This window comes from Engystomops pustulosus, chromosome 3 (assembly GCF_040894005.1).
Source record: "Engystomops pustulosus chromosome 3, aEngPut4.maternal, whole genome shotgun sequence".
Lineage (NCBI taxonomy): Eukaryota > Metazoa > Chordata > Amphibia > Anura > Leptodactylidae > Engystomops > Engystomops pustulosus.
In genome coordinates this window covers 106,273,733-106,300,888 of record NC_092413.1, presented here as the reverse complement: position 1 = coordinate 106,300,888, position 27,156 = coordinate 106,273,733, and the positions used below count along the sequence as shown (strand labels likewise).

The following is a 27,156-nucleotide window of genomic DNA, read 5'->3' as shown; positions in this document are numbered from 1 at the left end:
CAGTCACACTCGGACAGAAGGGAGGGACTTGCCTCTCCACACCATGCATCAGCGAGGTCAACTGGGCGGAAATGACGTAGTGTTGCCTAGGGAACCTATCAGCGCATCCCCAGACAGCTTCATCTGCGGGGCTCATCATTGCATGCATAATCAGGGATGTCAGCAACACCCAGAAGCAGAGTACTATTTCCAATTAACTCATTCATCGGTAACAGTCATTGTCAGGTATGTCGGTATGCATCATAATTTTCCTGAACAGTGTGTCCATATACAGTATACCTATCTTCATTAAAACAAATGCATTATAAGTAGGACACATATAAACATATTGTAGATAAATCAGTTAATAATAGTATGTCTAATATTTTCCTGAATCCTTGGTGAGGTTAAAAATTCCTGCCTTACAGCATATTTTTAAGATCTTTTTAAGGTCACTCATTTGATTTTCAGACAACTATATTCTGCAAAATATCATGAGATATGTCTGGTAAGTCTGGAGGGGGACACATATAAAAAGTAAAAAAAAAAAAAAAGGACACATTCTATCCCAGACATCCTGGATACAACATTAGACACTAACCTAGTCAGCAATCAGGACATGATTTCCTGAATCCTAAGTTTCCCGTGGTCACCACTTTTTATGCATTGCCTAAGGTCCACAAGGACCTAAATCCATTAAATGGTAGGCCAATAGCAGGCATAAACAGTATAACTCCGAACCTACTTATATATGTGGACACCATCTTGAAACCATTTGTTGGACCTCTGCCGTTGTATATCCGTTATATTACGGATTTGCTCCTGAAGGAGGACATGCTTCTAGAATTCATTGATGTTGAAGCACTGTACAGTTAATTCATCATCATTTGGGCTTGACAGTGGCGAGATTCTTTCTGGATAGTAGAGAGATATATCTGAGGCCACACAATGAATTTGTGTTGGAACTGCTAGAATTTAGTCTCACCAGAAACTTCTTTGTATTTGATGACCAATTTTACCAGTAGCTCAAGGGCACTGTGATGGGGAGATTTCATCAACTGCAAATCCATAGGAGTGGTTTATTTGGCAAAGTGTGATTGCTCCATTTATTTTATTGGAAAAAAACATACCAGGAATTGAGGAGTAGAATGCGTGATCACTGAAATATTGCCAACAATCATGTCTGCCTTGTAGCGCTGGAGTCCTGGGTTCGCGTACTAGAGAAAGAATGTCAATGTTTTTACAGGAAGTGTGTTAATCCCCTTGGTGTAAATGAGAACCTCAGTTTTAGCTGTTTCTTATAAGATGAAAAGGTTACAATAACACGCTCCATATTAAAATGATGTGACTATAATAATCAAATGGGCTATAATGACTATAATAATCAAATGGGGTACAATACAATGAACATGTACATACAGTAGGATGCAGAACCATATCATAGGGAATTTATAAGATTAGGATAAATGGTATTTGCACACTGCTAGGTACGAGAAATATTGTTGTAAGATGCATTATAAATAACAAAAATCAAAAGGTTGACAAGGATACCCTAATACATAGTTGTCTGAAAGCAAATCAGTGGCCTTTAAGAGATCATAAAACGTAGCAAGACATGCCTTCGATAGACATGACGGCAACACTAACAGTTTAGAGGTATATGCTATTGAACAAGTGTACACGAATACTAGAGGTGGGCACAAAGAAAGATTATTGCGAGATCGAGAATTCTTTTGGATATTCCATCTCAACACTAGATTTTCCGCAGGACTTAGTTTTAAAAACGAAATGATGTTTCACTATTGATCATTATAATCTGTTATCATGGCATACCGGCTGGTGTGCCTAGTCTTAAAACTCACCTGTTAGCAGCTATGATTATAGTGGGCTATCGGATACATATGATACGGGAGTTGGATATCCATTGTGTCTGTCATTTAGTTCACTAATGGCAGGACTCTTAAGATATGAGATATGGGGTATCCTTTTCTGTGTCTCTACATTATTGCATTCTGCAGTGGATTACACTCACACAAAACAGCCTATTATTGATAATTTCCATCTACGTTTCTGGCCCCATATATCGCTTGTGTTTGTGGATTTTCCGTCTTCCAACTGTTTCGGTAGACATTGTAGTCTGTGGGCTTCTAGTAAAGTCCATTCATTTACTCATAGACACCGGTAATTTGACACAGGATGGTCACCACGCATGCGTTGTTGTCTTGCCTTCAGCTGACAGCAAATGAGAATTGACAGGTATCCATGACGCACAAGACGGACATACAAAACTCATTAGAGACGTGTGCACACATAAGAACGATGCCGTGGTTGCGGCATCAACAGTATGTCACATAATTGTGCCTCGTAAATTATTGGGGTTATATTATACCTGATGCACGAATGGAAAACGGTGCTATCATCCTATTTGTTCAATTATAATGCCGCATGTATGTATAATCTGTAGATCAATTGGTTCGAGCATATATGGGCTCGAATATTAGAATCTCCAGTGATACAACCGAGTAGAGAACACAGTTTGCTTCTGTGTTTGTTTTTAGAAATGTATATGTGTATGTGTTTTAATTCTAAGTATGTGACAACACACGGGGAGGAAAGAGTGCAACAATGAACAGGTGGAAATAATCCAACCGCAATCCACTTCCTCCTCTCCTATTTAGTCCGTGAGTTGTCTTTTGTATACTATACAGCCATGAGGAAGGACGCATAGTGCGTTTGAAACGCATTGCTGATGTATTTTTAATCTGTTACGCCAGAAAAAAGTTTTTGTATTTGAGACCAAGGTCCGTCAATAAAGACATGGAGTTTTTCAACTTTTAAAGATTGATGTCTAAATTCCTGTAGCTGGATCCTAACCCACAAAATGCGAAACAACAATCTCCAGTCCAGGAGTGGATCTACAGCACGGAGGACATTTCTACATGCAAGATCCGGTGAGCAGACTGTGTGTTTTTTACTATTTTTTATCATAAAATATGCTGTAAGGCATGAGTTTTGTAACCTGATCGAGGTTTAAGGACAATATCAGATATGGTATCATTAACATACTAATTTATCCAGAATCTGATTATATGCGTACTAGTTATTATGCAATTGTTTTGATGAGACCTGCAGAGGCAGCCGACCTCGGATGCGTCATTTCTGCCTAACTGACCTTGCTGATACACACCATAGAAGAGAGAAGGCTCGGCCTGAGAGAGGGCGGGATTAGCTCTTTAGAGGACACCTGTCATCAGGTCTGTGTCACTTGTCCTGTCACCTCTACCTGTTGGAGCAGCTCACAAGGATCCATCACAGCCTTTATCTAGTCAATTCATACATGAATCATTGCAAAATTATCATTTCTTTATTATGTAAATGAGGCTGGTCACATGGTCAGAGGCAGTGATGTCACCCCTGTTACCCCTCCCCTCTCCTCCCCCTGCTCATGTCTGTGTGTAATGTATAGTAAAGCATTGCTAGAGTGTGTGCTGCATCTGCTGACATGCTGCATCCTCCTAATACACAGAGACACAGACATCAGCTACACAAGTACCTGACATGTTCTGCTATAACATGGCTGCCTGGAGCTGTTGTATTTCTCCTATACACAAGCTGCAGGGGGTGCCAGCACAAGGAAGCACATCATTATACAGCCTCACATCATTATACAGGCTGTCAGTCATGCATTGGGGGTGTGGCTGTGCCGCCCACTCATGAATAAGCTGGACAGCTTGAATATGAAAATAACTCATTGGACATTTCACAGGTTATTTGCATACAGCTTTAGGACCTCATTGCTTAGGTTTAAAGGAATGTAGAGGGACAATGAAGGGATAGAGGCAATGCTTTCTAATGGCAGTTTATGAAAATATATTTAGTTTAAGGGGTTATTTTGCATGACGGGTTCTCTTTAAATAGCTTCTCATCCAGTGCGACTGATGCCACTGCTAACTAGATGCTACCTGACACCAATGGTGAATCTTTATGTAGGCAGCATGGGCGGGTGCTTGGGGCCTTTGGCTTGTGGGGGGCCTACGCCCGCTCATACCCGGGCCCTATATGAAGATCCGCCATTTAGTCTTAAAAAAAAAATAAAAACCCTATTTTCACCTTCCTGCTTCTTCTCCCCGACCCCGTGGCTCTGTCTTCTGCTCTTACAGCCCAGCCACATCACTGTGACGCGGTGGTTTTGCGGCCGTGTGACAACATAGTGTGGGAATATTTACAAAAAAGGTCTATGTGACCCATTGGTCAATTTTCATGAAAACATCACTTTTATTGGTTATCTTAAAAGAAAGAAATCTTACTATAATGTATCCTGTGGAAATCTAGAGGAAGAAAACGTACACTTGCCACTCAACCCACCTTTAACATCCTTGAAACCAAGAGCGAGGAATACACCACCGTTCTCACAGTACCCTATAATTGATACTTTTGTACAAGTTGTTACAAAGGATATTAAAAAGATCAACTCAATCGAAGGAGAACTGCCTTGAACTTAAACTTACATGTACAACAATCCCAACGGGGCTACCAGAGAAAAAGGAAAATTGTTTTGAAGCCATCTGATAAAGGTGGGGAAGCAGTAGTGATGGACTGTGAACAAAATGTGAATATAGTAAAAAGATTGCTAGGAGATCGAGACACATATGAGATACTACCACGTTATCCAACCGAACAGTTTCTTAATGATTTGAAATAAATCTTGGATAATGGTATAGCCAGACTTAAGATGTATAAATATATTTTCAACAAGATCCAACCATATCCACTTTCTATGCCCTTCCAAAAATTCATAAACAAATGTTGACAACATTCTGCGCCCTTTCGTGTCCATTTTACCATCATACCTAAAGGACACAAAAGATGTTATAAATAAACTGCATGAAATCAGAGTACCCCCAGGAACCTTCCTGGCTAGCCTAGACATTGAGGGTTTGTATTCTAACATCAAACACCATTTAGGCTTGACTTTAGTTAAACGTTTTTTGGGCATAACTACTTTACCCTACCACTTCTTGATTTTTTACTCTCTCACCATTATTTTTTGTTTGGCGGTACCTTTTACCACCAGGTGAAGGGTACCACCATGGGCACAATCTGTGCATCCACTTATGCTTACCTTTTCCTTGGGTGGTGGATATAGTAAGTATACAGACCCCATTTGTTTTGGGGCTGGTACATTGACGACGTCAATGGGGAAGAGGATGTCTTCTATAGTCTGGTTAAGACGCTTAACTATTGTATTACATACAGTATTGGTATGAAATTCACTCCAGAGATTCACACATCCTAAATCAGTGATGGCGAACCTATGACACGCGTGTCAGTGCCGACACACGTAGCCATATTCACTGACAGGCGGCTGCTCGAGAGTTAAGTTTCATCCTACACGGCCAGAGATTGCACTGAGCTCCCAGCATTTCCTCCTCCTCCTCGGGGCTGACCCCTCCCCCCTGTGTGAGCTGTGCCTCGTGTCTCCAGTCAGCACAGGTATCATCCCGGGGCTCAGCACCAGGAGAGGTGACCCAGCCATACACCAAGGAGACTCCTCTGCAGCTCCTGATAGTTGTGGAGGGGGGTGGGTGGCAGCACAGACAGAGGCTACATCGCTGCTGCCTTCTGTGATGTACCAGCAGCTGCCACCTCTACACTGAGCATATCCACAGCAGGGACCAGGGAGGACAACCACTCTCATCATACAGTAAGGTCAATGCACTGTATGATAGAAGACAGTCATCTGTGCTTGTGTGTCAGTTTTGTGACGTAAATGCTCTGAAATAATCGCAACGCCTTGCAAATCGGCAGACATTGTGATTATTTTGCTCCTCACACCTTCTCCATGCCAGACAGCGGCACCTGCGCCCTCACTGTAACCTGTGAACTTTCATGACTGAAAGTTTGCAGGTTACTAAGCAATTCTACATGTGTCTGGTTGTAACCGATCTATTACATTGTGCGCTTTGCACATAGTAATAGATGATGTGGAAAATCCCCATATACTGCCATATTGTAGTATGGCAGTACATGGTAGGATCAATCAGACAACCTAGGGTTAAAGTACCCTAGAAGTTAAATAATTATACATATTTGTTATTTAAACTATAAATATCACAAAATTATGGGTTTTTTTGTCAAGGTGACACACCACCTGAGTTGTGCTAGTTTATTTGGCGAATTTTGACACACCAAGCTCAAAAGGTTACCCATCACTGTCCTAAATTTTTTGGACCTCACTATAAATAAGGGGAATACAGGTGATCTAGAAACTAGTTTACCATAAAATCACATCAACAAATAGCTTATTGAACGGGGACAGCTGGCAACCCAAACCCTTAAAAAGGGGGATCCCAGTTGGACTATATTTAAGGGCAAAACAGAACTGCTCTTCAGAGGAACCCTTTGAGAAAGAGTAAAGACTTCTATACAAATGGCATACCCACGAAAAAGCTTGAAACGAGCATATAGAAGAGCAAACTTTTCCAACAGAGCCATGACACCCGGTCAGGAACATGATATGAGTGGAAGGATAATTAACAGACACACTAGCACAGGACACCTGCCGTAATTTAAATTTAAAAAACTTGTGTCTGCGAGAGTCACCTCGAGCATGTGCATAATTCAATTCGGTGTGCAATTGGCACACACAAGACTGACCGTATTAATGGTTTACCCACCAAAATGCACCCCGTTCCCCCTTCCAAAAAACCAAAACACAACACAATTTTTTGGGATAAAAAACTGGGGGCGGGAACCCGGACCCTTTTCCTAAACTTCACCTGGCATGCCTGGTCCCGCCTCCGCGGGGGCATGTCCTAGTTGTTCCGTCAGGTGATTTAACTACCAGCCGAGAGGGTCAAGATTTCACTACAGGCCAAGCTGTGACTACCAACAACAACATAAACAATGCAATAACAAACAGCAAAGAATAAAATATTAACAAGCCAATAATATACAATAGTAACATAGGGAGGGTGGGTGGGATCTCTTGAGTGCGGAGCAGTCAAAAGAGGCTGGGCTAGCTCCGCGCTCAAGAATAAATATCCTGGACCTCTGCCCCCAAGTGGCCAGCGGAACTTGCTGGCCACCAACTGGAGATCAGCAGAGGAGGAAGAGGGAGGGGGGAAGCAGGAGAGACCGTGCCCCTTAAAGGAGAAGAGCGCGGTCAGTCCTGCAGCCCCCCCGCTTATACAGCCTGCGGGCTGAGCAGGAACCTTGTTTGTGCCTCTAACACTAATTACGCTGCACATACATCTCTAAAGTAAACGCGCATGCAAGTAATTGACACAGCTAATTGAACAGGATGTAGAGCGTGATTGGCCATTCGTAAATAAAAGTTTTATTATTGGCCAAACTCAAAAGTGACACATATAAGTGACGTCGCAAACTGAGGCTTTATTACCTTGAGTTGAGTGAGGAGCAGCACACTTTAGCCCCGGCACCCCTGAGGACGCCACTGAGGCGAAACATGTCGGGGGGGGGGGGGGGGCGGGCTGTAGTGTGATAATTTGATTTTAGCTAGTGGTCTTAGTGAGTGTCAAATATGGACAGGGAGCTAGTGTGAGCTACAGCAGTATCTTAGGACTATATAATTGTAACAAATCGGTAGCACAAGAGGAGATGTGGACATAGCTGGCAGCATCAGCATAGCAGTGAAAGTAAACTCTTGGACATGTGGCATGAGATAGCCTAGCCACAGAGGCAGTGACACTTACTGACATAGTAGTTGCCAACAGAACTACTGAGGATATTGACAATTAAATTAAAGCCTATTGTAACAATGCAATAGGAATGTTTAGTAAACACTGAATACGTTTTAGTAACAACATCTACTAACTCAGAAGTCACATTGTATAGTAGTGACACCTACTGACATAGAAGTGTAATTACCAACAGAAAAATACAGAGATATAGTTGACGGCTCACCTTTGTTTGTCAGTCGCTGTGCTGGCTGCTACTCGGGGACCACAAGTACCGGGACAGAATCTGGATAGAAGAAATCGCATGCCGCACCAGGTGTAGATAAAAACTAATTCTTTCATTCCAATTTTTAGATAGAAGTAGTAAAAAAAGTGCAAGAAAAACTGTAGCAATGCATCCTGATTGACAAAAGAGTACCAAAAAAAGGTATGGCAGTATAGCCTACTCGTTTCGGACGTACAAGGCGCCCTTACTTATGGCTGTTTTTTTGCAATAATGAGACATGGATATATACCCCCGCCATCTCCCTACTCCATCATGTGTATGTGGATAGGGAGGTGGAGTCACGATCCTAAAAATCATAAAATAAAACCTTAAACAGTACTGCCATTAGTACATATACACTCACCGGCCACTTTATTAGGTACACCTGTCCAACTGCTCGTTAACATTTAATTTCTAATCAGCCAATCACATGGCGGCAACTCAGTGCATTTAGGCATGTAGACATGGTCAAGACAATCTCCTGCAGTTCAAACCGAGCATCAGTATGGGGAAGAAAGGTGATTTGAGTGCCTTTGAACGTGGCATGGTTGTTGGTGCCAGAAGGGCTGGTCTGAGTATTTCAGAAACTGCTGATCTACTGGGATTTTCACGCACAACCATCTCTAGGGTTTACAGAGAATGGTCCGAAAAAGAAAAAACATCCAGTGAGCGGCAGTTCTGTGGGCGGAAATGCCTTGTTGATGCCATAGGTCAGAGGAGAATGGGCAGACTGGTTCGAGCTGATAGAAAGGCAACAGTGACTCAAATCGCCACCCGTTACAACCAAGGTAGGCAGAAGAGCATCTCTGAACGCACAGTATGTTGAACTTTGAGGCAGATGGGCTACAGCAGCAGGAGACCACACCGGGTGCCACTCCTTTCAGCTAAGAACAGGAAACTGAGGCTACAATTTGCACAAGCTCATCGAAATTGGACAGTAGAAGATTGGAAAAACGTTGCCTGGTCTGATGAGTCTCGATTTCTGCTGTGACAATTGGATGGTAGGGTCAGAATTTGGCGTCAACAACATGAAAGCATGGATCCATCCTGCCTTGTATCAACGGTTCAGGCTGGTGGTGGTGGTGTCATGGTGTGGGGAATATTTTCTTGGCACTCTTTGGGCCCCTTGGTACCAATTGAGCATCGTTGCAACGCCACAGCCTACCTGAGTATTGTTGCTGACCATGTCCATCCCTTTATGACCACAATGTACCCAACATCTGATGGCTACTTTCAGCAGGATAATGCGCCATGTCATAAAGCTGGAATCATCTCAGACTGGTTTCTTGAACATGACAATGAGTTCACTGTACTCAAATGGCTTCCACAGTCACCAGATCTCAATCCAATAGAGCATCTTTGGGATGTGGTGGAACGGGAGAATCGCATCATGGATGTGCAGCCGACAAATCTGCGGCAACTGTGTGATGCCATCATGTCAATATGGACCAAAATCTCTGAGGAATGCTTCCAGCACCTTGTTCAATCTATGCAACGAAGAATTGAGGCAGTTCTGAAGGCAAAAGGGGGTCCAACCCGTTACTAGCATGGTGTACCTAATAAAGTGGTCGGTGAGTGTATATACCGATAGTTGGTATTACACATTCAGAGTAGAGGTACGTATATATAAAAAGAAACAATATTTGATATCGATGCCGACTCAGTAGTAATTACCTGATCCGCATACCGCTAACCCAGCGATCACCCGGAAGTTACTAGTGGACACTCTGACCGGAAGTGTTCTCCGGCGTTGCCATGTCAACTCATGACACTACAACAGCGGAGTCAGCCCCGTCAGAGAGGATCCACAAGAGTAATTACCAACAGAGCTACTGAAGCTATTGATGATAGAAATATAATTGACTGAAACAACATAATAGTATTATGTGGAAAAACACTGAATAAAAAGTGACACCAACGTGTACCGAATAAACACTGTATAGTAGTGATACCTATCAACACAGAAGTGTTATTGCCAACAGAGTTATTGGTGACTATTGGATACAAGAATATAGCCTACTGAAATAATGCAATAATAGTGCCTGGTGAACACTGACAAGAGTGACATTTATTGACACAAAAACAACACTGATTTCGCTGATATAGTATTGCACGTATCAATTTGATATGAATAGATGAATACTGCATGATATATACAAGGATCTCACAAAGGACTACATAGCTTGTATTTTATTGAAAACATTTCCACGTGACATATTATAGTAAGATTTCTTTCTTTTACGTTCAAGTAAAAAATGCTAAAAAAGTAAAATTTAAACATTCGAATAAATAAAAAATAAATACATAAAAATATAAGCCCCTAAAAGGTTATTTTCGTATACAAACACTTAATAAAGTATAAAAAACACAAATACACAAAAAAAACCTGCATATTTTGTATTGCCGTGTCCATAAAAATCTGTATAATAAAACAAAATCATTACTGGACCCGCACGGTAAACAGAATTATTACTGGACCTGCATGGTAAATGCCGGGTAACAAAAAAGGGAAAAAGAGATACTTCCAATCGCGGCGTTAACACTTTACAAGTGTTCTGTTCTGAAGGTCTGTGCAGCACTGTGTAATCTGTGTGCGCTAAATAAATAAAAGAATTATTATTATTAATAAGGCTTATATGGGCCCAGAAGCCGGATAATTGCTTTAAGGAAATAACTGCTCTGTGACGAGTATAAAAAATACCCAACCTTGGCCCTAAAACCTCTTTAACAGTTTAACACCCTTTTTAGTCCCATCTGGAGCAAATAATCACATGATCATATTATACATTTTGTGGCTTACAGGCGTAGCCTAATATCAGGTGCAGCCTTGCAAGAGCTGGAAGCTTTCAATTTTAACTGGGCCTTCGTTTCTCCAAGAATACCCCGCATTGCGATCGAGTGCTAAGGTAAGTACTTACCTCTGTGATTCAACTCTATGACCACTACTTCGGAGGAATTAATGAGGCCTGCCCTCTGCTGCCCTAGCATAGTACTAGAAGCGGCTAAAGGGCAGAGTAGGCAAATAATCATCCTCTGAATTAGACTGTAAGGCACACAGGGGTATGACTAAAGTTAGAAATTATAAGCAAAATATAACTAATGGTAATTGCTTTGCCTTCCAAACAAGAAAAAAACTGAACTCAATCAAAGAGGTTTTCATTGTTTTCAGCATCCACTGCAAAACAAAGAAACTTTAACAAAGAATTAGTTTCCATGTTTTTATTTTTTTAGATTTCAGTGTTGGCATTGTTATGTTACAGAAACTCTCACTGCTTTGTGTAAGTAATATCTAATAGCACTGAAATAATCTAAACATATTGAAAGATCAATTATTCAGATTATTGATAACACCCCAATTTAATGACAAATCTAATTTAGCACCAAAAAACATTACATTTTACACTTGTTAATAGATGTTTTTTCATTACATCATTTTACTGTAATTTAATTAGGTGAAAGACATAGTATAGAATTCTTTATCATCTATATAAATAAAACTATGATGAAAATCTGGTGCTTTACATATTTTATGTTTTTTCTCAACAAATATTCATATAATATATAATTACAATAAATAAAAAGAAACAAAAGTACAATTTGTTTTCTATAGTCTTTGGAAAAATACAGGAAATTCTCTTTATTGCTTATTTTTCTTTGATTTCCTTTCATCAGTCCTTCTCAGGAACGTTATTCCTATTTCTGTGACGTCGTCCCCCTTCAGTCTGTCTTGAATAAAAGTGACATCAGCTGGTAAATGAATCTGTAATAAGAAACATTGTTTCAAGGATGCCGGAATGCATAATGGTTTATCGCTCACAATGGAGAAGAGACCAGGGATAACTGTAGTGTGCCATGTGCCATCAACTTTTTTATGGGACCACTCTAATGAAAAGGAAATGTCCATAGCGGGCAAGCACTTTAAGGAAAATTTTCATTCAATGCTTCTCATTGGTTATAGTATGGCTGCAATTGTAGGGCTCAAAATTTGGTAATTTTCCTGTCTTTAAATCCAGTCAATAACATAAAAAGACAGTATGTAAATGTACCCCACTTTACTTTACACCATATCAAGCACTAATATTTTAGCCTGGGGTCTATAGCAGTATAGAATGCTATTCTGTCAATTAGGTTCTTTTCATACATGCATAGCCATATTCAATATCACATGGCTGGCTCTACCCACACTACTGCTGAAGAATCCGATAAGAAAAGGAGCCATGTGGGAGCGTCAGAAGGTGAGTACTGAGTTTATTTTTTTAGAATCTGTTAGCGATGAAGCAGTCCAATTGATATAAGAAAAAGTTAATTCCACCATAGCAGTGCAACGTTTCGTCTATTCAATCAAGACATTTTCAAGCCCCTATATTAATTCACTCCTGGTAGCTAGAGGATAGGTTATTAATACTATGTCCTGGCAAACTCTTTTAAAAATAATTACATTTAAAATTAAAAAATACCATTTCCAGTGCTCCTCTTAAGACTCCAGAGAGAAGGTTACAGTAGCTCAAAGATGATCTGCCAGTAGGAAGTTCCTCAACAAAGTCAACCAGAGGATTTTTATCCAATATAATAGAAAATCCATTTCCATTGTCATTTCCCCCAATTGTAGAAGGGGTGATCCCTAGGTACATTTTGAAGGCAACCTGTATAAAAAATGGATCACAATTCATATGGAATAGAGAAAATCTTCAGTTCAATTATAAAGGGTTTTTTAGCAATATTATAAAAACCCCATGGAGGCCAGAGCAGGGGTTGGAAAAAAACCCAAAGAACAAAATAAACTTACCCTACCTCGGCTCCCATCAACACATTTGAACGTTTCTCATTGTTCTCAAACTGTTTATGAAAAACTTTAGCAATATGTCAGGGCTCATTATCCTGCTGTGTCTACTGATATTAAGGATTGCTGTTGCCCTGAAGGGGTGTACATAAGTGTTTAGGTAGATGGTATGTATCAAAGTAACAGCCACATTTGCCAGATTGAACAGAGCATCATACTACCTTCATGCATCATAGTGCCAACTTTTTCCCAGGTAACTGATGCACATGCATCCATATGATGAAAAGCAAATGTGATTCTATTAGAGCAAGCATGACCGTGGCCTATAAGTGCCCCCACCGTGGATCGGACCCCCCCGGTGTGCTTACCGGGGGATCCAATCCCTATTGTAAAAAAGTTACGTTCCCTAATATGATACAAATGAAAAGAACAACTCTTTTCACAAAAAATAAGCCCTCAACTATATCTGACAACAGAAAAATACAGAAGTTATGGCTCTGAAAAGTTGTCGATAGTAAAAAAAAAATGTGATTTCCTCGGTTTTGCTCAGTAAAATTGAGCAACGGTAAGAAAGACTATATAAATGAGGTATTACCGTAATCATAGTGAACCAGAGAATAAAGATAGATAAAAAATTATTTTTACGTTACGGTGAGCGGGGGGAAAAAGTGCTAAAAGTGCTCATAAAATCTCATGAATAAGCTTTAGACCACCAAAATTAATTATCTATACATTGTATCTCATCCCACAAATATGTTCGCATTACCAAATTAAAATTTATAGTTTGTAAAATGTGACAATGCAAATCTGCTGTGAATAGCACTGCTTTCATCCTATGCCCGGCCGTGCGCCCATACAGAAGTTTACCACGACATATGGGGTATCCGTACACTTGGGAGAAATTGGACATCAAATGTTCATTTAATTTATTATGAAACTGTCAGTTTTGGCCTAAATGAGTTTATTTTCCAAAAAAATTCAAAAGTTTCTAAATCGCAGGTCCATATTGTTTTAACTAGAGATGAGCGAGAATACTCGTCCGAGCTTGATGCTCGTTCGAGTATTAGCGTACTCAAAACGGCTCATTGCTCGGATTTCGCCTGCTCGAGATCGAGCATTTACTTAAGAAAACACAGTGAAGAACAGTGAAGAATACAATCAAAACAGTGAACACAGTGAACACCGGATCATTTAAGTGAAGAACACAGTGAAGAACACAGTGAAAAACACAGTGAAAAACACAGTGAAGAACACATTGCAGATGTTTCCATTCATCTGCTAACTTATCCGAAGACATGCGTGCCGAACGGTGTTCTTCACAATAGTATGTGAAGAACAATATGTGTGAAGAACACATTGCAGATGTTTCCATACATCTGCAATGTGTTCTTTACACATATTGTTCTTCACATACTATTATGAAGAACACCGTTCTGCACGCTTGTCTTCGGATAAGTTAGCAGATGTACGGAAACATCTGCAATGTGTTCTTCAGTGTTCTTACAATGTGTTCTTTCAGTGAAAAATGCTCGAGTCTACCATTGACTTCAATGGGGTTCGTTATTCGATACGAGCACTCGAGCATCGGGAAAAGTTTGACTCGAGTAAAGAGCACTCGAGCATTTTAGTGCTCGCTCATCTCTAGTTTTAACCCATGTGAAACACTTAAAGGGTTCATAGACTTAATAGAAGTCTATTATCGTGAGACAGGGCAGATATGAACAATCGAGTCTGGTCATTAAGCTGAAAACTAGAGTAGGTGATAAGGGGTTTAAGGAGCAATGAGAAGGGGGAAACAAGTAATTTTTTGAGTTTGGGAGTTTTCAGATTCCCTGGATGTGCATTGTTCCCCAACCATTTTATGTTCTGAACCACATTCAGCAAAAAAATGAAGTGGGAAATTGAAAACTTAGAGCCAAAAAAAAATCATGAAACATTTGCAGGTTTAAAGAGGACTTTCACCACCACATACATATAAAATGCAACATACAATAACGTAGGAGTTTGCACACTGATTTCTCATAGCCCCCACCGTTACTGAGATATCAGCCCTGGTCTCTGACCATTCTTACCTATAGTATCGCCAGGGAGGGTAGGGGAATGTGTGCATGCTAATATTCTCTGACACTGCCTAATCAACTTAAATTTTACAACTAACATGAAGTACAATGTGTCACGAGAAAACTTTCTCAAAATCACCTAGATATGTTAAAGTGTTCCGAAGTTATAACCAATTATCTTAACACAGAGGAGGTGATCTGGAGCTACTGTTTAAGCGCAGAATGATCTCTCTTAGCTGCAGTGAGAGACATCCCAGCATTAAGCGACTTAGCTCTAAATCCAGAGTGATCTTACTATACTACAGCTAGCAAGATCATTCTATTTGCTGGGTGCACAAAATGGTAAATAGAACACAGCGTGATCTTGCTAGCTGTAGCAAAGGGAGAACCTTCTGTGTGCAGAGCGTTGTTGCTGAACACCGTATCTCACAGCAGCAGCAAGCAGAGTGATCTCGCTGGCTGTAGCATAGTGAGATCACTCTAGCAAACAGTCCGATTGTGGAGCAGCACAGCGAATATAATGGATCAAGTCCAATGGTGCGTGCACGCCTCCAACAAAACCGATCCACTGGTTTGTAAGGCCAGATATCCAAAAAAAATGCAACGAGGCAGCACTCCAGTTAGTATAAAGGTGATCTTTATTCACCCAGGGCAAAATAAGGTGCAACATTTCAGTTCATCCAGAGAGCCATTATCAAGCATCACTCTATGTGTACACTTAAACTCCAGAACGCCTCCTCTGACACTGTCTGCCGCTGATTGGACAGTGTCAGAAAACATTAGCATACATGCACGCACGCACTCTTGCAACTCCTCTCTGTCGATAGTGAAGATAAGAATGATTAGAGACTAGGGCTGTTATCTCAGTAACGGTGGGGGCTAGGAGAAATCAGCTTGAAAACCCCTACATTATTGTATGTTGAATTTCATATACATGGAGTGGTGAAAGGTCTACTTTAAGCTTAAAGTTTGACACAATGAAACTAAGACATACACTCACCGGCCACTTTATTAGGTACACCTGTCCAACTGCTCGTTAACACTTAATTTCTAATCAGCCAATCACATGGTGGCAACTCAGTGCATTTAGGCATGTAGACATGGTCAAGACAATCTCCATGGACCTTACCTTTAGAGGTGTGGCCTCCCGGAGGGTATTTAAACAGGGCCATCACACTATACACACACTTACCCCTGAGGAAGTCACCAGTTCGGGTGACGATACGCGTGGGGTCTGCCTTACTCCCTCCTCCCCTTTTTGGCTGCCCCTGCAACAGGTTCGCATTAACCTGTCACTCTCCTACTCTGGGACCACCTTTGGTATTGTATGATCAGGTTCAGGGACAACGTCATTCATGCACCTTATCTGCACAGGCCACTTTATGTACCTTGTTTACTGATTGTTTATACATGAATTATTATTGAGTATTGTACCTGTGTGCGGATATTAGATTGACCAACTTGGGATAGGGAATATTTGGGCATCACTTGCCCTTGGTAGCTGTATACTTCCGTTGCATGTATTTTTTTAAGTGTTTTTAATCTTTTGATTGTCCTGTATGTATAGTTACTTTGTTATTGTTATATCCTGTATACGCATCCACCTTTGTCTTTTGTTGTGGTTACACGAACTGAGGCTACAATTTGCACAAGCTCATCGAAATTGGACAGTAGAAGATTGGAAAAACGTTGCCTGGTCTGATGAGTCTCGATTTCTGCTGCGACATTCGGATGGTAGGGTCAGAATTTGGCATGAAAGCATGGATCCATCCTGCCTTGTATCAACGGTTCAGGCTGGTGGTGGTGGTGTCATGGTGTGGGGAATATTTTCTTGGCACTCTTTGGGCCCCTTGGTACCAATTGAGCATCGTTGCAACGCCACAGCCTACCCGAGTATTGTTGATGACCATGTCCATCCCTTTATGACCACAATGTACCCAACATCTGATGGCTACTTTCAGCAGCATAATGCGCCATGTCATAAAGCTGGAATCATCTCAGACTGGTTTCTTGAACATGACAATGAGTTCACTGTACTCAAATGGCCTCCACAGTCACCAGATCTCAATCCAATAGAGCATCTTTGGGATGTGGTGGAACGGGAGATTCACATCATGGATGTGCAGCCGACAAATCTGCGGCAACTGTGTGATGCCATCATGTCAATATGGACCAAAATCTCTGAGGAATGCTTCCAGCACCTTGTTGAATCTATGCCACGAAGAATTGAGGCAGTTTTGAAGGCAAAAGGGGGTCCAACCCGTTACTAGCATGGTGTACATAATAAAGTGGCCGGTGAGTGTATTATAGCATTTAAATTGTTAAAGGGGCACTGTTAAATGGGTCAGGATATGTTTAAAATATTGAGTGCCGATGTAACATTGTATCCAGCACTTATGGTAAAACAATGGGCAAGTCAAATAGATGTTGGTCTTAAGCCCCTGGTTGGGGTCCACAGATCTGGAGGAATAAAGGATTGTACTTTGTAGTAATGAAAGAGGGCAGTGTTAATAATGAAGCTAATAAAACATTTTAAACACCTTGATTATATTCCCCTTATTATTATTAATAATAATATTATTACTACTACTACTAAATCACCACCTTTTATCCCAATGCATCAGTTGGATTTTGGTGGGTGTAAATTTTATTTACAATGTCTAATCCCCATGTGTTTAACCATGTCCTTAAAGGTCAGGCCATATGACTATAGAGGAGAGCATAGTAAGGTATCCTGCAGCACACCTACATGTAGTTTATTAATTATAACTTGCATTAAGCCTACAGGCTTTTAACACCTCATAATGACAGCACATTGTCACCCTAACCCCATTACTCAATATATTGCATCTATTAGCCATATTAGTAAAACAAATTAAAAGTCAATATATATGCTACACAGCACATGTAGGTTAGCTTTACTGCTAAATGACAGGTCTGTATACCTAAAAACTGGACAAACTTGTTTTCTGCTTTGAATTTCTCGCTCCAGGAGAAGCATATATTATGTGAAGTCGCTCACTTTCTAGTACAGCACTCACGGTTTCAACATCATGGATGTCTTGCATAAATTGCTTAAGCTTTGTTCTGAAAAGAAATCTGCTATCGGTTATGGTTTTTTGACCCTTCTTACTGCCGGTGGGCAACAGTTGTTTTCTCTGGTAGTTTTCCAGTGCCCATGTACTGAGGATAACTTTATTTATGGATTTATTTTTCTCTTTGCTCCTGCCGTAGTTCTTATGATCATAAGTTATTTCTTGAACAGCAGAACTTGGAAATTTTTTACAGGATGCTTTCTTAATCCAAAGAAGATGTGTCCCAGTGGTTACCGCTGCCAAGGGCTGCATGTTTTTCTGCAGCTGACCCTGAATGCTTTGATAGTTCCTGTCATGTGGATTTCTATAGCCTTGCTTCATGGATCTTTCTTTACATGTGCAATGAGCGGCTGTCAGAACCCAGAGTATGTGCAGCATCTGTGTAGGAACAAATCTGAACAGTGTAGGACACAACTCTACAAAGTGACCTGTGCCAAAACAGCAATGCCCGCCAACGAAGCACAGGAAGTCGTACTGGTTCTCCAAGCCCAGTCTCAGGTGTGTAAGAAAAACTTTTTTCTCATTAATATATTACAATTTAGCACTGGAGTTGGGCCCTTTTTTGAAACTTAGCCCTGCCAAATCTCACCTCTGTCACAGCAGGAAACATTTTCTAATCTCTGATATTGCTACCTAGTAAAGATAGAACTGGGGAGAGTACATGACTAAGAAGATGCTTACTCCATCTCTTTCATGTAATGTAATCAACATTAAAGACTTGTCAGATAGAAGATGACAAGCAGATATTTAGTATATTATGCTGCATAAGATAGACAAGGGGTGGAGAATTATATATGTACTCATCCTTACTTAAGCTCATATTTGTTTAACCCCTTAAGGACCAGGCCCTTTTTCGTTTTTGCGTCTTTATTTTTCACACCCCACCTTCAAAAATCTATAACTTTTTTATTTTTCCATGTAGAGAGCTGTGTGATGGCTTGTTTTCTGCGTAACAAATTGCACTTCATAGTGATGGCATTTAATTGTCTATGCCATATACTGGGAAGCTGGAAAAAAATTCTGAATGCAGTGAAAATGGTGAAAAAACGCATTTGCGCCGTTTTCTTGCGGGCGTAGATGTTACGTCTTTCACTGTGCGCTCCAAATGACATGTCTAATTTATTCATTGGGTCAATACGATCACATGGATACCAAATTTGTATAGGTTGCATAATGTTTTCATACATTTACAAAAATTAAAACCTCCTGTACAAAAAAAAAATTCTTCATTTTGCCGTCTTCTTGCGCTAATAACTTTTTCATACTTTGGTGTATGGAGCTGTGGGTGGTGTCATTTTTTGCGACTTTTGATGACGTTTTTAATGCTTTTATTTTTAGAATTGTACGACCTTTTGATCACTTTTTATTGATTTTTTTATATTTTTCAAAATGGCAAAAAAATGTCATTTGCGACTTTGGGCACTATTTTCCGTTACGGGGTTAAACGCAGTAAAAAAACATTCTTATATTTTGATAGATCGGGCATTTTCGGACACGCTGATACCTAATGTGTTTATGATTTTTACTGTTTACTTATATTTATATCAGTTCTAGGGAAAGGGGGGTGATTTGAATTTTTAGGTTTTTTTAATATAATTTTTTATTTTTAATTTTTTTTTATAAAAATTTTTTACTATTTTTCAGACTCCCTAGGGTACTTTAACCCTAGGTTGTCTGATTGATCCTACCATATACTGCCATACTACAGTATGGCAGTATATAGGGATTTTGCACACCATCTATTACAATGTGCAGATCGCACATTGTAATAGATGGCCTAAAACATGATAGCCTCGGATCACTGTGTGATCCGAGGCTGTCATGGCAACGGATCGCCGCTCCCCGATGACGTCACGGGGAGCGGCGATCGGAGCCAACATGGCGGCGCCCACGCGCCGCCGGCTCGTTAATGCCGCCGGCAGCTTTGCCGGCGGCAATGAAAGGGTTAACACCCGCGATCGGTACAAGCACCGATCGCGGGTGTTAGCGACGGGTGCTTGCTTCATTGTGAAGCAAGCACCCGGCGTGTATGAAGAGGGCTCAGCCCGTGAACCCTCTTCATACTACCCCATGCGCAATAAAACGTACAGGTACGTCTTATTGCGCTATGGGGTTAAGGACTGACATTTCTCATTATATAAATTGCTAGCTGTAGATCCCAGCACTGCCAGGGATAGTAAATAACTGCTCTTAGCTATAACAGAATTATTTATATGTATCTATCTCTCTGTGACTGGCTAATCTCTCTCTGTCTCTGACTGGCTGTCCCTGACTGTCACTGAACTTCTATGACTCTGACCTTCTCTGTCTCTTACCTTCTCTATCTTTGACTGGCTCTTTCAGTGACTGTCTCTGACCGTCTCCTTCAGTGACTGTCTCTGTATCTGACTTTGTTTACTCTGATTGTCACTTTGTCTATGGGGAGATTTATAAGAAGTGTCTGAGAGCAGAACTGCTCTAGTTGCCCATGGCAACCAATCAGAGCTCAGGTTTCATTTTTGCACAGTGGTTTATAAAATTACAGCTAATCTCTGATTGGTTTCCATGAGTAACTAAAAAACTGCAGCAACGTCTAAAGTAGTTGCTACAGACTCTGGACCTGCGCCGCCTGATGCCTAAAGTAATCGGGCGGTCCAGGTGGATTTAAAGACACAAGTACTGTAATGATAAACGGAAGCCTATATTTTTCTATGGTTTTAAATATCTGAACATACCAACATGGCAAATACGCAGACATTAGAATTGGTAAATACAACCTCAGATAAACAATAACCTACAACAAATATCATGGTAGTATCATTTAGCTAACATTAAGTAATCCAAAGCACAGATGCAGTGTGTGAAAAATAAATGAAAAAGTATGCCCTTACTTCTATCAACAATAAAAAAAGCAATTAGTAGCCAAGTACTGATAATCAAATTCCCTAGATTAAATGATCATCATCAAGTGTAACCACCTCAATAAAAGCAGAACTATCGGCAGTTTTCTGGAGTATTCATTAATGTGTTAACACAATACTAAGAAGGGCAAATATGCGTAATGATATTAGGGAAGCAAAGGTTTCTGCCCATAGAAGGGTTATAAGGCCATTTCCAAATAATATAAAGTTTCTCATTCTAAACAGAGAAATATTTTGTAACACATTTGGCCTCAAACAACTACATTGAGGGAAAAAAAGTTTCAAAAAACAGAAAACATTGTTCAGCCTCATGGCTAGACCAGACTGCATAGTTAAAGGGTTAAGGCCTATACATGTCACCGAAACAATTGTAAGCCCTTGTAATCCTGAGCTACAGCAGGCAGATGGATCAAGTCATTTGTAGATACTAGTTTATGTTTAGGAATGTGGCACTGCAGGTTTTTGCACATAAAATAAGTCAGGTCTAGAAATCTTTAAAGTTATGTTTACAAGAGTGAATGTAAAACAGAAGATAAGGAAATTCTCTAAAACATTAATATTTGAATGGAGATTATTAAACAACACTAATTCCCTGCAAATAGTCTGATTGTGGAGCAGCACAGCGAGTATGATGGATCAAGTCCGAAAGTGGGTGCACACCTCCAACAAACCCGATCCACAGTTTTGTATGATCAACAGTCCAAAAATACGATGACACACCACCCATATGTTTCTAAATTTGGAGACTCCGGGCTCACTAACAAAATCATTAAAGGGGTTGTGCCACAAAACAGCTGCTTTTAATGCTGCTGTGTCTTCTCTGCTTGACAAATGCTGAAAAAATAATGAGTGAGGCAGCATAACTATAGCTACAGTTGCCCTTTATCGCCTCTAACACGCAAAAGCATTGGGGGATCTATATTTGCAGTTACACCAGTTTTCTTTCATCAAAATGTCTCAAAATTGTCAGCATCTGCTGACTTGTGCCAACTTTTTGCCAGCCCACTCTTTTCATTTCAAGTCCATTTTTGTAAAATGTGTAGCTCGATTAGGAAAAAGTCCTCTTTCCCCAGTATTGCTGAGCTATAACTTCCATTCCCGCCAAACAGAAGGGGAGTTTCCCCACTTCTGGTAGCTGTCAGCTTGCTTTATGTCAACAAAAACTTCTTGGTGTATCACCTCATAGGTTAGCCATCATTAAGTTAGACCATGACCATCATTGAGTTAGGTCCTCTGAGGGCCTCAGGTTATAATTTATATACTTCCCCTCACTTATCCAGTTTAGCTTGGTCTCTGGCTTCACCATCTCTCTGCAATCTCAACAGGCTGGACCAGGAGGCAACAGACGGACTGGACAAGTGAGGGGAAGTAAATTATAAGCCGAAGCTGTAGCTGATGTAGGCCAGAGCGACTAATTTAATAATTTTTTTAATTCTTTTTTTCATTGAAATCACGATGTTCTAGATTAGAATAAAAGAAGTCAATATCCTCAGGGACAGGTCTGGGCACCTCTTTTCTTATTCTTCTGGACTTTTGTGTTCCAGAGAAATTAACATGATAAAAATATGTAAATGAGCCAGAGGTGTAGCCACTCAAAAATTATGGACACCCCCACAATCAAAATTCACTCCTTGTAACACTTGCTAGCGCTTCAGTCTGCAAGTCTTGCGTATGCGTATAAACACTTTCCTTGTGCAGCCAGCTGGAGACAGCTAGTGGTAGACTAATTGTAAACAGGTCCTACACACATGCTCCTTAGCATGTCTTCTGAACTTCTTATATTGTAATCCATAATGAAGCCTTAGATTTGCGCCTTTTTAAAGAAGTCACAACTTTCACATCTTGAAAAAACTAAAATATTCTTTGTACCATGTTATCCCGTGGTAAGAAAGATGAAAGATGAGAGTCCTCAGTTGATGACACCATTTATTGGCAAACTAAAAAGTTGAAAACAATTGCAAGCTTTTGAGACTACTGCATTCCTGTTGAAGAGACCTAAGTAGACTTGAAAGCTTGAAATTGGTATCACCTTTTAAGTTTAGCCAATAAAACGTATCATCAACTGAGGACTCTCATCTTTCAACTTTCACATCTGATTTAAGTAATAACCCAGAGAGAGAGACTGTCTTAGGCGCAAAGTAAGTTGCAAATGAGCACACATGCCAGGAAAAGTCTCAAAAATGAAAGTAAAAAGTTTGATACATGGGCCCCATTGACTATAATATGAAGTTAGTGAGATCTAGTCTATCTAATAAACATAACATATAATTTAACATGAATTATGTTCTCTTGAATTTTTCAGGTCATTGGCTGGTGTCTCATTGCTGTTCTGGCTTCAATTTCTCTTCTATGTACATGTTGGTCTAGTTGTAATTCTAAAGTAAGTTCCATCCAATTGTCATTCTGGAAAATGTATATTGAAAAAGAAAAAGAAAGATTTGATCAACTGGCTCAAGAATATGCAAACAAACTTGCAGAAAGGAACATTAGAAGTTTCTTTGAAAACAAAGAACCAACAGAACTTGAGTTGCCCAATAACAAAGCTTGGGAGAAGATCTCTGCCCTGTATACCTTTAACCCAGATCACCAATTCTACAGTACCCTTCACAGATTTGTGGAACATGGTGACAAGGACCATTTTCGTGGGAAAGAAGTAATGATGGACTTTGTAGATGCACAAGTATGATGTATTTTGGAACTTACAAGAAGAATGTGTTCAATCTTCATACGCATATTGATGTCTTCCATGGCAGCTCATTTAAATATAACATTATTTTATTACTTGATGTTATAGTTTTTTCACAAAGTTAATGTTATAAAATGAACAATATTTATTTGGCTTGCTTTTCTTACTAAAATATATCTGGGGTTACAAGAAATCATCAGATTCCCTAGAAACAGAGCTATTCTTATCCATGAGCTGTAATAGCTGCCACAGCAGCCCATGGGAAATTGTAGTGTTGCATCTAGGAAGAGAAACGCTGCCTTCATCATATTCCTAAATATTTTATAACTTGTACTGTATATACATGTCTTATTGTATAATTACTAAAAACACGTTTATGAGTATATACTGTATATCTTGATTTCGTAAAATTCACTCAATATATGGCATTGCAAAAAGCTGTAAAAAAAACTACAACAGAGCAGATTTACTAATTTTGTTTAATTAATTAAAGTAGTCTAAACAGTCTTAAAATCCAGTTGTTTTACTTTGTGCCATAATTGTGGCACACATTATTACATCATGAACTGCCACTGAAACAATAACATGGCTCCTTTTCACCAAAGTCACATTATTATGTGAAACAAAAGGGTCTTTAAGGGAATCTGTCCCAGATTTTCACTAATGCACCTAATGACAGGTTCCCATAGCACTATCCTATCTTGTCTCAACAAGCGAAAAAAAATGCATGGTTCCTATCCCCAGAAAATGAACTTTTAAGCCTATCTGCCACTCTTCCAGAAGGAGCACCGAGTCCCAAGGACATGTCTTACTCATGTAAGTCATAGTGTGACTCAGCTCAGGTCTTCGGCAACTCTTTTATCCACTATCCCTTCAGCATTGCAGAGCAGAGGTTGACAGGCAAAGGGAGGGTGGATCATGGACATGCCGGGACACTCGGTCTGCGAGAGACAATGCTTCGCATGAATAACACATGCCCTTTGTGGCTCATTGCACCATCAGGCAGGTTGCCAGGTATGATTACAAATTTAATTATGTGGGGATAGGAACTAAGCTTTTTCCTTAGTTTAGTGCTATGGAAACCTGTCCTTAGGTTCCATTTAAACATATAAATAATGTTGTGCAAAGCATCTATGCTGGTTTATGACATAAATTAAGCCATAATGATATAGACTTCACCTTTAGTATTTCTCCTGCATTAATTCTGTCCCAAAAATTCTTATGGTAACATTATGCTATCTCATCTTACTAGGTGGACAAAGATGAGAATGCGGAGGTTATACTGAGTTTTATAGTTTTGTTTGATATAAATAGAAAAGTGATAGATAGTTGGTGATATATATTGTATTCTAGAACTTGAGCCATATGATGACTGCAACTAGTGGATATTGGTAATATGAAAAATGCCCATTTTCTCCTTTAAGCCATATGAATAAATATTATATCTCGGTATAAAATATTTATATCTATGGAAGCAGACATACCTTCCCTCCATAATATGACAAACAGCCATTAAAATAGGGGCCTTTAAAATGTTTTGAAAAATCAACCCCTTACTGACTTGTGACGTAATAGTACGTCATATTCCGGATGCGGGCTCATGGAAAGGGCTCACGGGCATATTGCAGCAAAGGCTTACCAGTAACACCCGCGGTCGGTGCTTCAAAAAAATGGTGGCGCTTGGGCCCATGCGCCGACATCTTGGTGGGGATCGTCGCTCACCGTGATGTCATCGGGGAGCGGTGATCCCTCGCCATGACAGCCTCGGATATTCCGAAAACCCGGTTGTCTCGTTTTAACCCTTTCATTACAGTGTGCGTTCAGCACATTGTAATGAATGAGGAGGAAAATCCCCATATACTGCCATACTGTAGTATGGCAGTATATGGTAGGATCAATCTGACAACCTAGGGTTAAAGTCTGAAAAATGGTAAAAATAAAAATGAAAAAAGTTAAAAAATTACAATTAAAAAACCCAAAAATTCTAATCACCCCCCTTTCCATAAAACTGATATAAATATAAAAAACTATAAAAACCATAAACACATTACATATCACCGCGTCCAAAAATGCCCAATCTATAAAAATATAATAATAGTTTTTCAGTGCGTTTAACACCATAACGGAAAATAGTACTCAGATTTGAAAATGGCACTTTTTGCCATTAAAAAAATATAAATAAAATTCTATAATAAGTGATCAAAAGGACGTACTGTCCTAAAAATGGTAGCATTGAAAACGTCATCAAAAGTTGAAAATTATGACACCACCCACAGCTCCATACACCAAAATATAAAAAAGTTATGGCAAAAAATATTTTTTTTTTGTACAGGAGGTTTTAATTTTTGTAAATGTATAAAAACATTATACAACCTATACAAATTTGGTAGAGATATCATTTGGGGAGCACAGTGAAATCTGTAAAATCCAAGCCCACAAGAAAACGGCACAAATGCGCTTTTTCACCAATTTCACTACATTTGGAATTTTTTTCCTGCTTTCCAGTACACGGCATGGAATATTAAATAACACCATTTGGAAGTGCAATTTGTTATGCAAAAAACAAGCCATCACACAGCTCTTTACATCGAAAAATACAAAAGTTATAGATTTCTGAAGGTGGGGAGGGAAAAATGAAAATGCAAAAACGAAATAGGGCTGCGGCGGGAAGGGGTTAATGTCATATTCTTTTTAAACATCAATAGCAAAAGGGGCATCACAAAGATAAATATCTTAAAACCACACTGGCTGACATTTACTAATGTCCGTGGACCAGTTTTCTGTCAGGCATTGCCTGTTCTTCTCAGTGTTAACTGCTTGCACAATTATTTAAAGGGGTTTTCCCACAAAAGAAAATTCTCAAATCTCAATCCCCTCAATCTCCCCTAGTGATGTTTACACATTAAAGATCATTTTAACCCCCTTACTTTAAAGGGAACCTACCACCACAAATCTACCTAGAAAAGGTAGATCGGGTGGTAGGTGGATCAATGGGACGTGAGGAGAGCCCTTTTAAGGGCTAATCCTCACGTCCCCGCACTTTTTTAGTAACTTTTATTTGATTTTTTGCTAATTTTCTTATGCGGCTACTGGGGCGTGGAGTAGCCGCATTTGAGGTTACACGAGGCGGCTACTCCACGCCCCGGTAGCCTCTTTTCTCCTCCTACTCACCATCTTTGGCGCGCAGCTGCTCGTAGCTGCGCGCCCTCGTCCGACGATCCTGCAGTCTGCGCCTAACCTATGGTCTGCACAGGCCCCCCATGCAGGAGAGAGCAGTGCCACGGCTGTCTTATGACAGCCGGAACCCCGCTCCAAGAGTCTGGAGGCTGTTAACCTGTTAGATTCTGCGGTCAGTGTAGTGATGAAGGTCCCCGGGTCTGCCATCGGCATTTGCCTCTGTTTGTAAAATTACAGCTGATCTCTGATTGTTTTCCATAGGCAACTGGATCATAAATCTCCCCTTATCTCTGTACAATTTTGTGATTGTAAATGTGATGGTACAGATTCCTTTAGTGGACATACACTCAGCTTTTTATATTAGATGTGTTAAAATGGAGGTGTGTGTTTCTCCAATTACAGTAAATGTAAGTGCAGTGTGAAGTGTTCTGCAGAGGACTATGTGACACAGCTTAAGGCGAGAAACAGATAGTGATGGTGTATGCAGGAAGCTTCTGCATGTACTGATCTGCAC

The 27,156-nt window shown here is 40.0% G+C and overlaps 2 protein-coding genes and 1 long non-coding RNA gene across 3 annotated transcripts in view; 2 read left to right on the top strand and 1 right to left on the bottom strand.

Annotated features, from left to right (window-relative positions):
• The first annotated feature begins 2,793 nt into the window (after positions 1-2,793).
• Positions 2,794-11,848, top strand: LOC140121744 (uncharacterized). The gene is made up of 3 exons (XR_011854172.1): positions 2,794-2,930; positions 10,747-10,850; positions 11,617-11,848. It is a non-coding gene; the product is annotated as an uncharacterized lncRNA (long non-coding RNA).
• TRAPPC3L (trafficking protein particle complex subunit 3L) overlaps positions 10,267-27,156 on the bottom strand; it is a 51,931-nt gene continuing 35,041 nt past the window's right edge. Inside the window, exons 5-6 of the mRNA XM_072141736.1 lie at positions 12,402-12,587; positions 10,267-11,704 (exon numbers count right to left, since the gene is read on the bottom strand). Of these exons, the coding sequence (XP_071997837.1) occupies positions 11,582-11,704; positions 12,402-12,587 (309 nt within the window). The 3' untranslated portion in view covers positions 10,267-11,581. The remainder of the gene's footprint in view (positions 11,705-12,401; positions 12,588-27,156) is intronic.
• Positions 17,825-23,920, top strand: CALHM5 (calcium homeostasis modulator family member 5). Its single transcript, XM_072141734.1, has 2 exons — positions 17,825-18,377; positions 23,082-23,920. The coding sequence occupies exons 1-2, from the start codon at positions 17,838-17,840 to the stop codon at positions 23,463-23,465; spliced, it is 924 nt and encodes a 307-aa protein (XP_071997835.1). The 5' UTR covers positions 17,825-17,837; the 3' UTR covers positions 23,466-23,920.